The sequence below is a fragment of the Emys orbicularis genome, chromosome 11 (assembly GCF_028017835.1).
Source record: "Emys orbicularis isolate rEmyOrb1 chromosome 11, rEmyOrb1.hap1, whole genome shotgun sequence".
Lineage (NCBI taxonomy): Eukaryota > Metazoa > Chordata > Testudines > Emydidae > Emys > Emys orbicularis.
Window position 1 is genome coordinate 46,460,795 of NC_088693.1, and position 13,544 is coordinate 46,474,338.

At 41.8% G+C, this 13,544-nt stretch overlaps 1 protein-coding gene across 1 annotated transcript in view; it reads left to right on the forward strand.

Annotated features, from left to right (window-relative positions):
• The first annotated feature begins 304 nt into the window (after positions 1 to 304).
• The window catches only part of ITPRID2 (ITPR interacting domain containing 2), a 58,696-nt gene continuing 45,456 nt past the window's right edge, over positions 305 to 13,544 (forward strand). The window contains exons 1-7 of the mRNA XM_065413046.1: positions 305 to 362; positions 729 to 774; positions 7,564 to 7,613; positions 8,546 to 8,602; positions 10,437 to 10,476; positions 12,179 to 12,277; positions 12,813 to 13,021. Coding sequence (XP_065269118.1) covers positions 8,548 to 8,602; positions 10,437 to 10,476; positions 12,179 to 12,277; positions 12,813 to 13,021 — 403 coding nt within the window. The 5' untranslated portion in view covers positions 305 to 362; positions 729 to 774; positions 7,564 to 7,613; positions 8,546 to 8,547. The remainder of the gene's footprint in view (positions 363 to 728; positions 775 to 7,563; positions 7,614 to 8,545; positions 8,603 to 10,436; positions 10,477 to 12,178; positions 12,278 to 12,812; positions 13,022 to 13,544) is intronic.

Consider the following 13,544-nt stretch of genomic DNA (forward strand, 5'->3'; position numbering starts at 1 on the left):
GCGCGGGAGCCCGTCCCGCGGGCTGCAGCCGGCGCCTCGCGTGGGAAACTCGCTGCCGCCCTCACTTCCCGTCCCGCGAGTCTGAGCCGGGCTCCGCGCGCTCAACCCGGCTCGCGTGTGCCTGGCAGGTTGCGTTGCTGCGGTCGCCTTGTGAAGTGAAGCAGCAGGAGCCGCGGTCCTGATGGAGGAGCCGCCGGGGGCAGAGGAGTGGCCGGGGGCTAGCCAGAAGAGAAAGGCCTGGGCTAAGAGCAGAGACTCCTGGCAGGCATCGGAGGCGGAGGATCTCTCGGCAGAAGCAGCTGAGCTGGCCCGGCAGGAGGACGATCTCACCGTCGGAAAACTGCTCCTGGCTGCAGAAGGAGGTCTGTCCTGTCCGGTTGTCTCCACTAAGGCAGGGAAGGGGGAAATCAGTGACTGGAATCGCCCCGTCCATTAGCCCTGCCTGATGAAAGCATTACTGGGTTGCACCATATGTGAGACATGCAGTCTGTGTTTAAAAGTATTTTTAATTCTCATATTTTTGGCCTGCCATTGAGTTTATTCTTATTTCTTTTGTTTGTTATTGTCTTTTTTTGTTGTTGCTCTTGTCAGCAGTCTTGTTTGTGTGGCAGTAGTGTAAGTGGTGTTTAAAAGGCACCATTCCTCTTTCTTCATGAGACGTCTGGAATGCACAGAACATCAATTACAACTCTGTTTTTCTCCCTCCTTCCCTTTCTTTTCTCCCAAAGGTAATATTCCAAACGAAAAGATCGCCATATGGCTTAAAGATTGCAGGTAAGTACTTCTGCAAACCAGAAGTTCCAGTACTGCTCTAAATAGTTACATATGTCTAAGTAGCAGTGTCCACAATTCTTTATTAGCTAAAGGACCTGAACTTACAACCTCTACTTATGTGAATGTGAGTTGAAGGATTGGGCTCTCAAAGCATGTAGGAGGTGAGAAAAATTAGTTATTAGTTTTACTTTCACCTCTCTCTGTAGTGTGCTTTCTCTTATTAGGGAACAGTTGAAGTTCTTCTTTGAGAATAAATGTACCATTAATAAGTTATTAGAATAGTAATGCATGTATTAGTGTGGCTGTCTGGCAAACAGTTGATTTCCCCCCCCCCCCATCTTCTCTCTATCTGTCATGTAACAATGGTAAAGCATTACAGAGTCACTTTCTTCTAATACTGAGCAAAGATTAAGGAAAACAGTGTCATGCCTAAATCTACCCTCTCTCTCCCTGATTGACTGCAGGGCTCTTCTTAAAACCTTCCCTATCCTCATCTTGACTGGCTTCCTGTTACACTTCTAAAGAAACAGTGCACAGCCCTTTCTCTCCTCCCCTTTATTACTAAACATTTAGCAACAGATTATTGAGTCAGCTTTACCATTCTCCCACATATAGTCACCTTCTGGCCCTGAGGATCCTTTTTCTCTGATTAGATGTATCTAATCTCAAATATATAGACTCCTGTCCATTAGGCTTGGACTTCCCTAAAGGATTATCTCTAGGACCCTATCAAATTTACACCATGAAAAAGGCGTCATGGACCGTGAAATCTGGTCTTTTGTGTACTTTTACCCTATACTATACAGATTTCATGGGTAAACTAGTGGGTATGCTATACAGATTTCATGGGAAACTAGTGTTTCTCAAACTGGGGGTCCCAACCCAAACAAAGGTTGTGGGGCTGTCGCAAGGCTATTGTAGGGGGGTCATGGTATTGCCACCTTTACTTCTGCGGTGGCTTCAGGGCTGGGTGGCTGGAGAGTGGTGGATGCTGGCCAGCTACCCAGCTTGAAAGCAACACCTGAGCCGGCAACAACGCAGAAGTAATGGTAGCAATATCCTGCCATGACACCCTTATTTCTGCGCTACTGCGGGTAGTGGCGCTGTCTTCAGAGCTGGGCTCCCAGCCTGCAGCTGCAGAGCTTCCTGAAGCTGGGGGAGGTTCCTGGAAGTGTGTCTGACCTGGCACTGGGAGCGGCCCCTGCAGGGGAAGAGGAAGTCCCATCCCTCACTAGCCCAGCGAGGACCAGCAGCTGGAACCTGGCATACAGTAGGAGTCCTTGACCATGGTGCCCCCAGCCTTGTCCCGCCCTGGTGCTCAGGGGTTAAACAGACCTTGGGCTGGCTGTGTGTGTAGGGGGGGCGACCACAGACCCCCGTAACCACATACCATGCCACCCTCATTTTTGCACTGCTACTGGTGGCGGTGCTGCCCTCAGAGCTGGGTGCCTGGCCAGCAGACGCTCATGTCCAGCTGCCCAGCTCTGAAGGCAATGCTGCCACCAGCAACAGCGCAGAAGTAAGGGTGGCAATATTGCGACTCCTCTACAATAGCCTTCTCACCCCCTCTCCTCATGACTTCCTTTTGGGTTGGGACACCCAGGGTTACAACACAGTGAAATTTACAGTTTTTAAAATTCTATGACCATGAAATTGACCAAACTCAGCTATTTCCCTTCACTAAGACTGGAATGAATACCACTGTTGCTATTGTCACAAAACAGTTCAGTTGGATTTAGAAAAAACTTTTTCTTCAGTCTCCACCATATATTATTTTGGGGTTCAGCTGTAGCCAGTGACAATAGCTGATCTTGTCCAATATTTTTCTTCTTTCAATTTTATCAGGGATAGATGTCCTTGTTTAAGGTTAGGTGAGCTTTGGGTGGCATCCCAATAGTTAAAGAAAGTTCAGGACCTCCTATATTTATCTTTCACTGTCATCCTTTAGACATAGCAGTTTATGGTGAAAATTTACTTTAAAGGTTGGCAGTGCTAGTCTGATTTGTTGACCCAGTGAGCAACTCAGCTGGGCTTACTCTAGAGACTGATGAATGTGTTACCGTATAGCTCAGCAGAGCTAATATAGTGTCTTTGTTGTAGAAGTCTCTGTACAGTCTAGGTCACCTGTTCCCTTGTGGGCGGAGAGGGCTGGTGACATACTCTATCCCAAAAACTTGGAATTCACGTCTGACAAATTGCAGTCCATTGTCAGTGACTATTTTTTTTCAGACTGCCAAAATGAGAGAAGATGCCTTAACTTTTCTATGACCTAATTACTTGTGGGTCTTGTAAGAAATAGAATTTCAGCAAATCTTGGTAAATAGTCAGTGGCTACCAAATCAGTATGTTCCTTTTCTTGACACAGGTCTAGTGCTAAACTAGAAGCTTTACTAGAATGTGGCTGGCTTTTGCAAAGCTCATGTGATTTGTTAATATCAGTGGTTCTCTGAGATGGAAATACAGTCCATCCTGCATCCATTGAAGTCAATAGGAAAAACTCCCACTGACTTCACTGGAGCAGGATCAGTCCAGTAGGCATTTAGGATCTGATTCTGTGATGTGCTGAGTGCCAACAACTACCAGTAATGTCTGTGGGAGCCGGGAATTCTCAGCACTTTGGATAAGTGCTCAGCTGCTCATAGGATTATACTCTCAAGACCAGGGCTTTGGAGTGGAGCCCGGAGCTGGAGCAGCTCCGGAGCAGTGAAGCTGCAGGTTTTTGCCCGGAGCTGGAGCGGAGCCGGAGCACAGCTCCAAAGCCCTGCTCAAGACTGTAGGTAGTACACAGTTAAATTTGTGTGTAAAATGTATATTTTTGTCTATTATAGGTGGTGTGAGAGAATAATCTAATTTACTTTTTGACAAGGCATCTGCTACTCTCTCTCTGCGTATGTGCATGCATAATCAAAGGGAACGGGCTGGGCTAGTTCTTCTAGCCCTCGATGATCCTTGGTGGTTTTCCTCTTTTTCTGTCCACATTGCTGGTTAAAGACAATATCAAAAATCTTGAACATATTTTTACATTGTATTGTTAAAAATAACACCTACATTACAGGTACTATCTTCCTGGATTGTAACTGAATTTCTTGCAACAATCTAATGCACTTTTCACTATACTGTTGCATAATCTGGACTTCTCCAAGTGTGTACAACAAAAATAGACTGATTTTATTTCTGTTTCTAGTCAATTACATGTCCTGGCTCTCAGGAGTTAGCAAAATGCCTTGTTGTTTGGCGTGTAAAAACACCAAAAATACTTTCCCCATAGGAATGAATGAATACATTTCTATTGTTTTTAGGTTTATATGACATTTTAGAAAATGTAAATGTAGGATCAAATTTGATTGGCCAGTCTTACTTTCAGTTTTGCAGTGGTATTAGTTCAAGTGAAGTGGCATCAACATTCTTGGTAATGAGCTCTGCTTGTAAGATTTATTTGTTTCAAAAGACTATCCATCCACAGTGTTGTAGTTGTAAGGAAAATGGACTTACTAGATGGCTATTTCTGTGGTATGCATTAGCAGTTTGGGACTGTAACCACTCCACATTGAAATTTCTCATCTGTCGTACAGTAGTTCATGTGCAGAAGTCTCCACATAACTCCAGGCTCCACTATTTATATAAGTATATATATTTTACCTCTGTTTAGCTATTGGGGTAGAAAAGCACTCATCACATTGTGGCAATATTCATAGAGGCCTAAGAAACATCCCACTTCTGCTCCATTTCATGGAATTATCACCCCTGTAGGAAAGTCTTCCTTCATTTCTCTCAATTTTGCCAGTGTTTTGAAATGATTAAAAGAGTTTAGTGCATTTACTAAGGATGTTTAAGATAAACCTAAAAAATCAGCTGTTTGCCCATCTTACATTGAAACAGAAAGGAGGAAATCCTCCATTTGAACTCAAGGATGGTTTTTATTTTTTGAATTTGAGTGTTTTGTTTGGCCAAAATGTTTTCTGTAATAACAACAACATAGTTTACCCTGTTGGAAAGTGTTTAGGAACTTTCTCATGTAGAATATTCAGGAAAGAGGAGGTTTTGAAATGTGACGAGAAGATATTTTTTTGTTTTGAGTTTTTGAGGCAGAATGGACACACTATTTAATTGCACTCTGGCTGCCAAACTATGATTTTTAACAGCCAAAGTTTTAACTGCTTCTAAAACACAATGCAAGATCTTCATTAATTGTTAAAGTTTTCCTACAATAACCAATACCGGGTCAAACAAACCCAACAGAAATTTTCTACAACATGGGGAAGATGAAAAGCAGAATTCTCAGTGAAGTCCACTATGGGCACAACCATGTGTATGTAATCTATCTGATCAGTACATAGAGCCTACAGCGATGGGCACTATGGGTGAAAAGAGGGGGTTAAATGTTTGGGGAGGTGTTGAGTAGCAGATCCCAAAGAATCCAGCATGGCATGCCCCCCACTCTTCCTGACTGCACCTGGAATGTTTGGGAGATGTCTTGTCATCTCTCTGAGGGATCTAACTCACGTTGGTTCCTTGATTCCAGTGCAAGTCAAGACTTTTATGAAGCTCTGCATTCCAGATTGTCTTTGATTTTCCATTTGTCCTTGCCCTATGTTACATCTGCTCCACACTCGTGCTACTTCACTTAGGGCTGTGAAAGCAGGCAGCTTCTTCGGAGTCTGCCGTAGCTGTATGGTATCCACCCCCAGTGTACAGTGTGCCTTTTCTTGAGTATGAGGATATATTGAAAGATCTCTAAAATCTCCTGTTTAGCAGCATAATGTACTTGAAAGCAAACCTGAATCAGCTGACTTATGAGCCATGCTGCTGCAAATATTCCCTTAAAAACATACCCCAGTTGCTTTGGTGTTGTTCAAAGGGCTTCCATCGTTCTTATGCTCTTCTCTTTTTAAATGTACAATTTTTCAATGGAATGGACTATAAAGTGGTTGTGTATGTGTAGAGATTCAAGCAGGGATGCAGACAGATTGCTTGCCAAAGTTTCTTTTCTAGTAGCTGTTAACAGGCTGCCGAGGTGACAGGCTTAATTTTTGAGGGAGAATGCCAGTTTTGCTGCTTGCTTTTTACCATTCTCTGCCAGCCAGTGCATGCACACTACTGGCGTCAACTGAGGAAGTTGCTGCCAGCAACTTTGTCTAGCTAAAAAATAAGACATGCTGAAGTGGCCGCCAAGGAAGGAGAGGGAGAATAGAAATGTAGCCATTAAAACTGGGATATAAACAATAGGCATGGTTGTTAATTCAGAACATAAGACTTGCTGTAACTTGAATAGATTTAATAAAAAACCTAGTCACTTGAAGCCCTATTTACTCCCATGAGAGACCCAAAATTCCAGGAGATTTGAGTTTCTAAAGGCTTGTTCTGTCACCTAGCTGAGTGAATATCACTCATACTGTCATTATTTTAATTGGCATGTCACTGTAACAAGTTATTTCTAAAGAGTCATTGTCAAAGCTTTGTGGCTTATTCCATATCAAAGGGCAACGTGTAGCAACGGTAAACTGTTCCAGAGGAACAATTTGCATTGTAAAATAAAGGGTGTGTTAGGAAACAAATACACGCTTTTCATTCCAGAATTTAGTTTTGGAACCAGAACAAATACTGTATCATGTCTTTGTTTATTTCAGAGTAACTTTGGGCAATTTTCTCTGCTTGTCTAATGAAAAACCTTCACATGCCCATATATGAAGTATTCATGATGTAAACACTTAAGTCATCTGATTTGCCTTTCTTTAATCATATTTTACTTTATTTTGTGTCTTGGGTTTGTACCAAGCTGCTTTACTGCATAGCAGGTTCTTGTTAACCATTGTTTGTCTACATTAGTGGAAGCTCTGTATTAATATTTGGTCTGTTTAAAGAGCTTATGCACCAAATTAGTTTACACAGGATGAGTAATATTAACTGCATTAGGGTCCAATCCTGCTGTCAGTGGGAGTTTTGCTGTTGACTTCAAAGACCGCAGGATTGGGCCCTTCAACAAGCCTCTTTCCATTCTTGAAATAGTGATTACATCTGTCCTAGAACAAAAGTTAAAGAATTTGATCCAGTATCCGAGCTAGCAAATGTCTTGACAGATATTTTAGGTCTCAGATTGTTCTTGTTTCTGATTAGACTTTGTATTATTATTATTATTTATTACTATTACTTATTTTTTGTATTACAATAGTGCCTGGCAGGCCTATCGTGGACCAGGACCCCATTGTATTGCGCCTAATACAAACACAGAACAAAAAGACAGTCACTGATCAAAAGAATTTATAATCTGCGGGGGGAAGGGGAAGGGATGTGTGTGTGTGTGTGTGTGTGTCTGCCTGTCTGTCTTTCATTCCCTTATTCACCTATCCTTAGGATTTCAGTGTAGGAAAAACAGATGTCAACTTTTAAAGTGTAAATGAGTTTAAAATGAATTCACTCCTGCGTAGTGCCACCCCCACTGCTCCCTATTCATTCTTGTTGGTAGTGTGGGCACAATATAACACATAATATTTTCTTTGACAACCTACAGAATGCCTGTGGCCTTCTTAACTTTTGCCTTAATCCTGATTCCTGTGTTAGCGTTCATAGGTTTGAGTGCTGCCAGTTTTATCAACCTGTTTTTTTCACAAGTGTTTATTCAGGGGGTTGGGGATTGTTTAGTAAGTTATTGTCAGTCCCTTGTGCAGGCTTTCTGGGGGAGGAAGGCGGAAGGAGGCACAACTGCTGTTATCACAAGCTGGTTATAGCTCTTAAGGAAGGACATGAAGAAGCAACATTTTAAACTAGCGTTAACCTTTTCTGTCGTTTCAGAACGCCTCTGGGAGCCTCCCTGGATGAGCAAAGCAATCCTACATTGAAGGGTAAGAAAAAGCTCTGTGCTCTTGGATAGCTGCTTTTATTATGAACTTTTCTGCTTTCTTAGTTTATGATTTTAAAATCAATGTATGTTATCCAGATGCATATGTTATGGCTATCTTGATCTTGCTAAGATATTCGTATTCCTATGCAGTTGAGGGAGAAGTTTAGGGGAGGGGGAAAGGGTCAGAATTTTTTTTTCAAGAGTTGAAGTCTTTAAAAAGACTACTCCTGTGCTTCAGCTTATATATAAATGCAAAATCTCTGCAGAAGCAGTGTGTGTGTGTGCATGCGTGTGTGTGTAGGAAAGGGGAAGCTAGTTAATGCACAGTCTTAGAACTAGGTCAGCTTTCGTGCTGTCTTTCTTTGCTTGCTCTAACTGAAATAGCCACACCTGAAAAAATTACTATCTGAGCAGGACAAAATTTGAAAGTTCAAAGTACAACAAGAATCTGCAGGTAGTTGCAGAGCATATAAAAAGAACTCTCAGTATATACTGGTGGAAGAAAGGGGATGACTGGACTAATTTATTAACCCTGAAGCTCTGTGGTAAGCTGTCTGGAGTGTAACTTAACATCCAGTGCAGGGTACTTACATTAGGTATGATACTAGGGGGTAGGTAGTTATGATTAATTAGCTTACAAGTTGACATGGAGTTGTTCTTCATCTGGCCCCTCTAATAGCTTTAGAGCCCCCTCTCACTCTTTTATCTCTTCTTTTAAAATAAGCTTTTTTGTGATGTGAATAGTAACTTCAAAATACCATAGGCTTCGTCTGTACATTATCAGGATGTAAATGATAAAGGATCTGTAAAGATTTTCTGAGTAAATCCTACAGCATTAACTCCAAGTGTTTAACTAAAAATATTATATGAGCTTTTGGAAAGAAAACATTACAGCACTATATAGGCGTTGAACTGCCAAATGTACATTTTCAGGCATGCTGGTGAGAAATGGAGGAAGTTTTGAAGATGACTTATCCCTGGGAGCGGAAGGTGGGTGTGGCAGGGTTATTTGACTATTAAAGCAAGTTTTTTTATTTTTATTATTATTTAAGTAACATTCAAGAGTTTGAATTTATTTTGAAAAGTCAGTATTTCCAATCTGGTCGAAGCCTGATGGTAAAGCTGTCTGGAAAGCAAGAGGGAAGATGAGACATTTGCAAAAAACCCCAAACAAACCTATTTATTTATTTTCTTTCATCAAAACTTTATTTCTTTATTTTTGTCAACTTGTTGTGACCTGGTCTTCCTGCAGGGCAGAGCCAGCCTTGAAAGGGGCCTGCGTAATGAAGGGAGCAGGTGTCTGCTACTTCTTCATGTGCTTTGGTGCAAACAGCAATGAAACAGTCCAAAGTACTGGTGGAAGGAGTGCAAGCAATGAGAAAAATGACTGCGTTAATGCTTGTGCTCTCTTCGTATGGGCCAGATATGGAGGTCAGACACGTGTGCCAGTTCCATTGAAACCAGTGGGAGTGGCATGTGAGGGTTTTCTGACGGCCAAATTTGGCCTCAAGTGTTCAGCTAATAGCTGATAGTTAAGGAGGAAGGAAAGAGAAGAGAGGGTGAAAGATGGGAGAAAGAATTAAATAAACCTGGAAATAAAAACTGGTAGATAAGTGTTTAAACCAACACCCACCAAACAAAATAAAGCAAAGGGGAAGGCGGTTTAGATTTTCTGGCTGTTATGACACTTTTCCCCCTTGTATCTCCAGCTGTTGCTTTACTGTTTGTTCTGCTTCTCTCTGCTTGTTCCCACAAGTTCTTCTTTTCCCCTCTTTCTTTTGGGGGAGGAAGAGAGGTGGCCCCCTCAGAGCAGGCTTTTTTTTTTTTTTTTTTTTTTTTAACCTCTTGACCTCAAAAATGTGGCCTGCACAGCCTTTTGGTGATTTGAATGTTTTAAATTGCCAGAGAGATCCCCAGCTGAGTAGCTGATCTGCATTGAGGGTCCAGTACTGAGAGCTGCCAAACATGCTCAAGTTCCATACGTGCAGAGGCTGATCAGCACTTCCCAGATTGGGTTCTGCTTGTCCAGCTACCCTGTGCATACATGCAGGCTAAGGGGCATATAATAAGTTGACAACAATTTTTGCAATTCTAAAAAGTGTTTGAGAAATGTCAGATCTGATCTGGTATAAAAGCCCAACCCTGTTCTTATTGGAGTCAATCTGAGTCTTGCCATCAACACCACAGAAGGAGAGTTGGGCCTTGAGGGAGGAAATAATTCTTTTTTTTTTTTTAAAGTCTTTTAAAAATAACGAGGAAAGCAATTTATTGACAGTTGACTTGATGTGATTAATTTAGTCCATATCACTTACTGACTTAGAGTAAGTGGGATTAAAAAGATTCCTCCTAATAGACTTTTCATTTGTTATACCGCCTGCCATACAAAGGACTTGTTAGAGAAGTGTTTCCCCTTTGTTTTAAATAACAATCCCAGCTCTCGTCATATGACTGAAAGGGAAAAGGACAAAGCTGTTAGAGCTGGCTGAAAAATTTCAAACATCAAAATTTTCTGAAGGTGGCAGTCAGAAAAAACGGAAACATATTTTTCAAAAAACTTTTGATCAGCTCTAAAAGGGTAGATATGGTTAATTGTGTGTGTGTATGTTTTTCTTATAAACACATACACTAAGATTTTAATCTATTGTATTCAGGGTAACAAAAAGATAGAACCAACTAACACCTATTATTACAAATGTGTATACATACTGATTGTACACTTTTATGTGTAAAGAATGGACTCTGGGAGGTGGAGTGGCATCTACAAACATATGTTGTTGGAGTCATATGTTGTTGGCTACCATTTCATTCCTTTATTTTCCTGCAGCTAATCATCTACATCAAAGTGATGCAAAAATGGAAACATGGTAAGTATCTCATTTTTGTTTTGTTTTAGGGAAATACTGAAATAAAATGATATGAACTATGAGGTAAAGGTAAACTAGGCAGTCCCAGTACTAAAACCATTCCATGCAGAAGAGTTTACTCCTACAAAGAAGACGTCACTAATAATATGGGGAAAAAAGACTTTAATACTCGCAAAAATGTATTCCATAAATATGTTCCTTTACTTCTATCACATTTAATCTGGAGTTTCAAGTAAAAGGGTAAAATCTCTGAACACAAAGCAACACTTCTGCAAGAGATAAGTGGCTTACTTCAGTTCCCTCACCCGCCACTCAAATGCCCGATCTATTTCTGGACAGTGTCAGGGGAAAACCGCTCCTTGTTTCAAACTTTGAGATGGAATCTTGGCTAGAAAAAGCCTCTTTTTTGGGGAGTAAGGGGGGCAGGTGACTGTACTGGGAGAAAGCCTCTAGGGAATGGCCTCCTACTTACTCCCAAAGTGATGCTCTAAGTGCAGTCAGAGCCCAGCTACACAACAAGTAGACTCAGGCTACATCTACGCTACAGCCGGGATTGACGCTCTGAGATTGATCCACCGGTGGTCGATTTAGCGGGTCTAGTGAAGACCCGCCAGATTGACAGCAGATTGCTCTCCAGTCGACCCTGTACTCTACCCCTGATGAGAAGAGTAAGATAAATCAACGGGAAGGTTTCTCCTGTCGACATCCCAGGGTAACTCGACCTAAGGTACGTCAACTCCAGCTATGTTATTCATGTAGCTGGAGTTGCGTAGTGTAGGTCTACTTCCCGAGGTTGTGTAGACATAGCCTAAGACCTTTTGCTACTTCATCTCAGTTAGGCCCAGTAACATCCCTTATATAAATGGACCCAGCTGCTCTGTGTTCCCTTAGCTCCTTAGGTGACTATTCTGCCAGATTGCTTGCAAGTGAAACTCCCATTGTCTAATGGTTAAAAATCTACATTTCTAAAAAGGGTGGTGATTCTGATGCCGTGCAGGGAAAGTCATTTAGTCTGTACGACACTGGAAAATGCCGAGCCAGCACCAGTTGCTGGGGTTGTAGGGAGGAGATAGTCTGGGACTGGGGAGGAGAAATCAGGGTGGGAGTCTTGGTTGGAGCCAGTCCCATTCCATTTCCCCCAATTTGGAAGCACAACCAATTCCCAGGCTTGTCTGGGAGGCTTCCCCTGCTTCATGCAGCTCATGGGCCGCAATCCATGCCTTGCACCAGGAAGCAGCAGGGGGTAGGCAGTTGGAATCAGCATCTGAGAGGTGAGGTAACACAAGCAGCAAGCCGAGGCCAGTTCCAGTGTGAAGAGGCGGTCCCATGGGGGAGGTAAGGGAGTGGAGAACATAAGCCTACTGAAGTAAGGGATACTTTTGACACTTCTGGGTGGGCTTAAAGGAGTGTGAGAGCAGGAAGGGAGATGGGACTGTTTTGTGGGAGATTGCAGTGGTGTTTTATCAGTTTGTATCCCTTGCTTTAGGATTCTCAGGGTGTATATACCTTTTTTATTAAGGGGCTAAGGATTAATTATTTCAGTGTATTTATAAAATGAGACCTAGCTACTGTAAACCAGATAATACTGAACAGGAAAAGAAATTCTCTGAGAGTGGAGATTTAGGTTTTTCCTTAAAGACTGAGAATTGAATCACTGCAAGGAACCAGTTCATCATGTCAGTATTGTCCATTTGTATGACAGCAATGGTATGTTGGCTAAGGAGAGGAGACATCAGTTCCACCAGAAGGGGAGAAGTATGAATTCCACTGGTTCTGGGAGAAGCAGTGCGACGGTTTCAAGGTAAAAGAACTATACTTTGGAGGATATGGCACAGTTCAATGGGATTTATCATTCTTTTTCTTCCAATAGTTACTTCTTCTATCCCTAAAATAGATGGACTTGGCTTGATTTATATGTATTATTGTGCTTAGTAGCAAAAGAGGGATTATTAATTTGGTTATTTGAAAGAACTTGACATTTCTTTCCAGTTGTGGCTCTCAGAAAATAAGGACAATTGGGCCAGAACCCTGGAAATGCCTGAACTTTAGAAGCATTTCAGATTTCAAGACCTTTGGGTTAAGGGTTGGGTTTATAAATAAATATATAAAACGTTTGGATCTGAACATTGACTGGGTTCATCTCTCTAATGGCTTGAACAGAAATGCCAGGTGTAAACGCCTCCAAAACTTGTGACTTGGGCCCATTGCACTAAGCTGCAGGAGACAAAATTTCAGTAGGGCTCAGATTGGGGGGCTGAAATAGCAACCAGACTGAAGGGATCATGTCCTGAAGAGAGCCATTGTGTAGAAAAATCTCTTGTTTTTCATTTGTCTAGTGTTTCTGAATTACTGGATCTTTATGAGGAAGACCCTGAAGAAGTACTCTATAACCTTGGATTTGGAAGAGATGAACCAGATATTGCTTCTAAAATCCCATCAAGATTTTTTAATTCATCATCGTTTGCCAGAGGGATTGATATCAAAGTGTTTTTGAATGCCCAAATGCAGCGCATGGAAGTGGAAAATCCAAATTTTGCTTTAACAAGTAAGTATACTTTTAAAGTGAAGGTTAATTTAAGCTTTTAAAATTTTGTAAACAACCAGAAAAGGGAACCTGTAGACCGGTATTCTGTAAAGCTTTTATAGTCTCAGGGCCCAATTTTGGTCCTATTGAGACTCAACAGTAAAACTCCAGTTTAATTGGAACTATTCCAAGATGTGATGTGTACGTGTTTGGGCAGGTTTTTGGGGTGGGGAAGAAAGGCGCCCCATCATTATCCTTCACCTTCTGAGTTGTATGTTGGTCTTTTTGTGAGTCTCTTTCATTTCAATTTTAAAGCACTGAAACAAGCTACAACAAAAACATTCTAAGAGCCTTTTCTTGTCCTGTAGATACTTAAGGTGAGATTTTAAAAAGTGCTCTGTGTTGACCTAATTCTGTTCCCATTGAAGTCAGTGGTAAAACTCCTATTGACTTCACTGGAAGCACAGTTAGGCCAAAGCTGAGCCTTCTGAGAACCCCGCCATTGGTGTGCAGCACATCAAAATAGTATTGAAAGAGGGTGGGG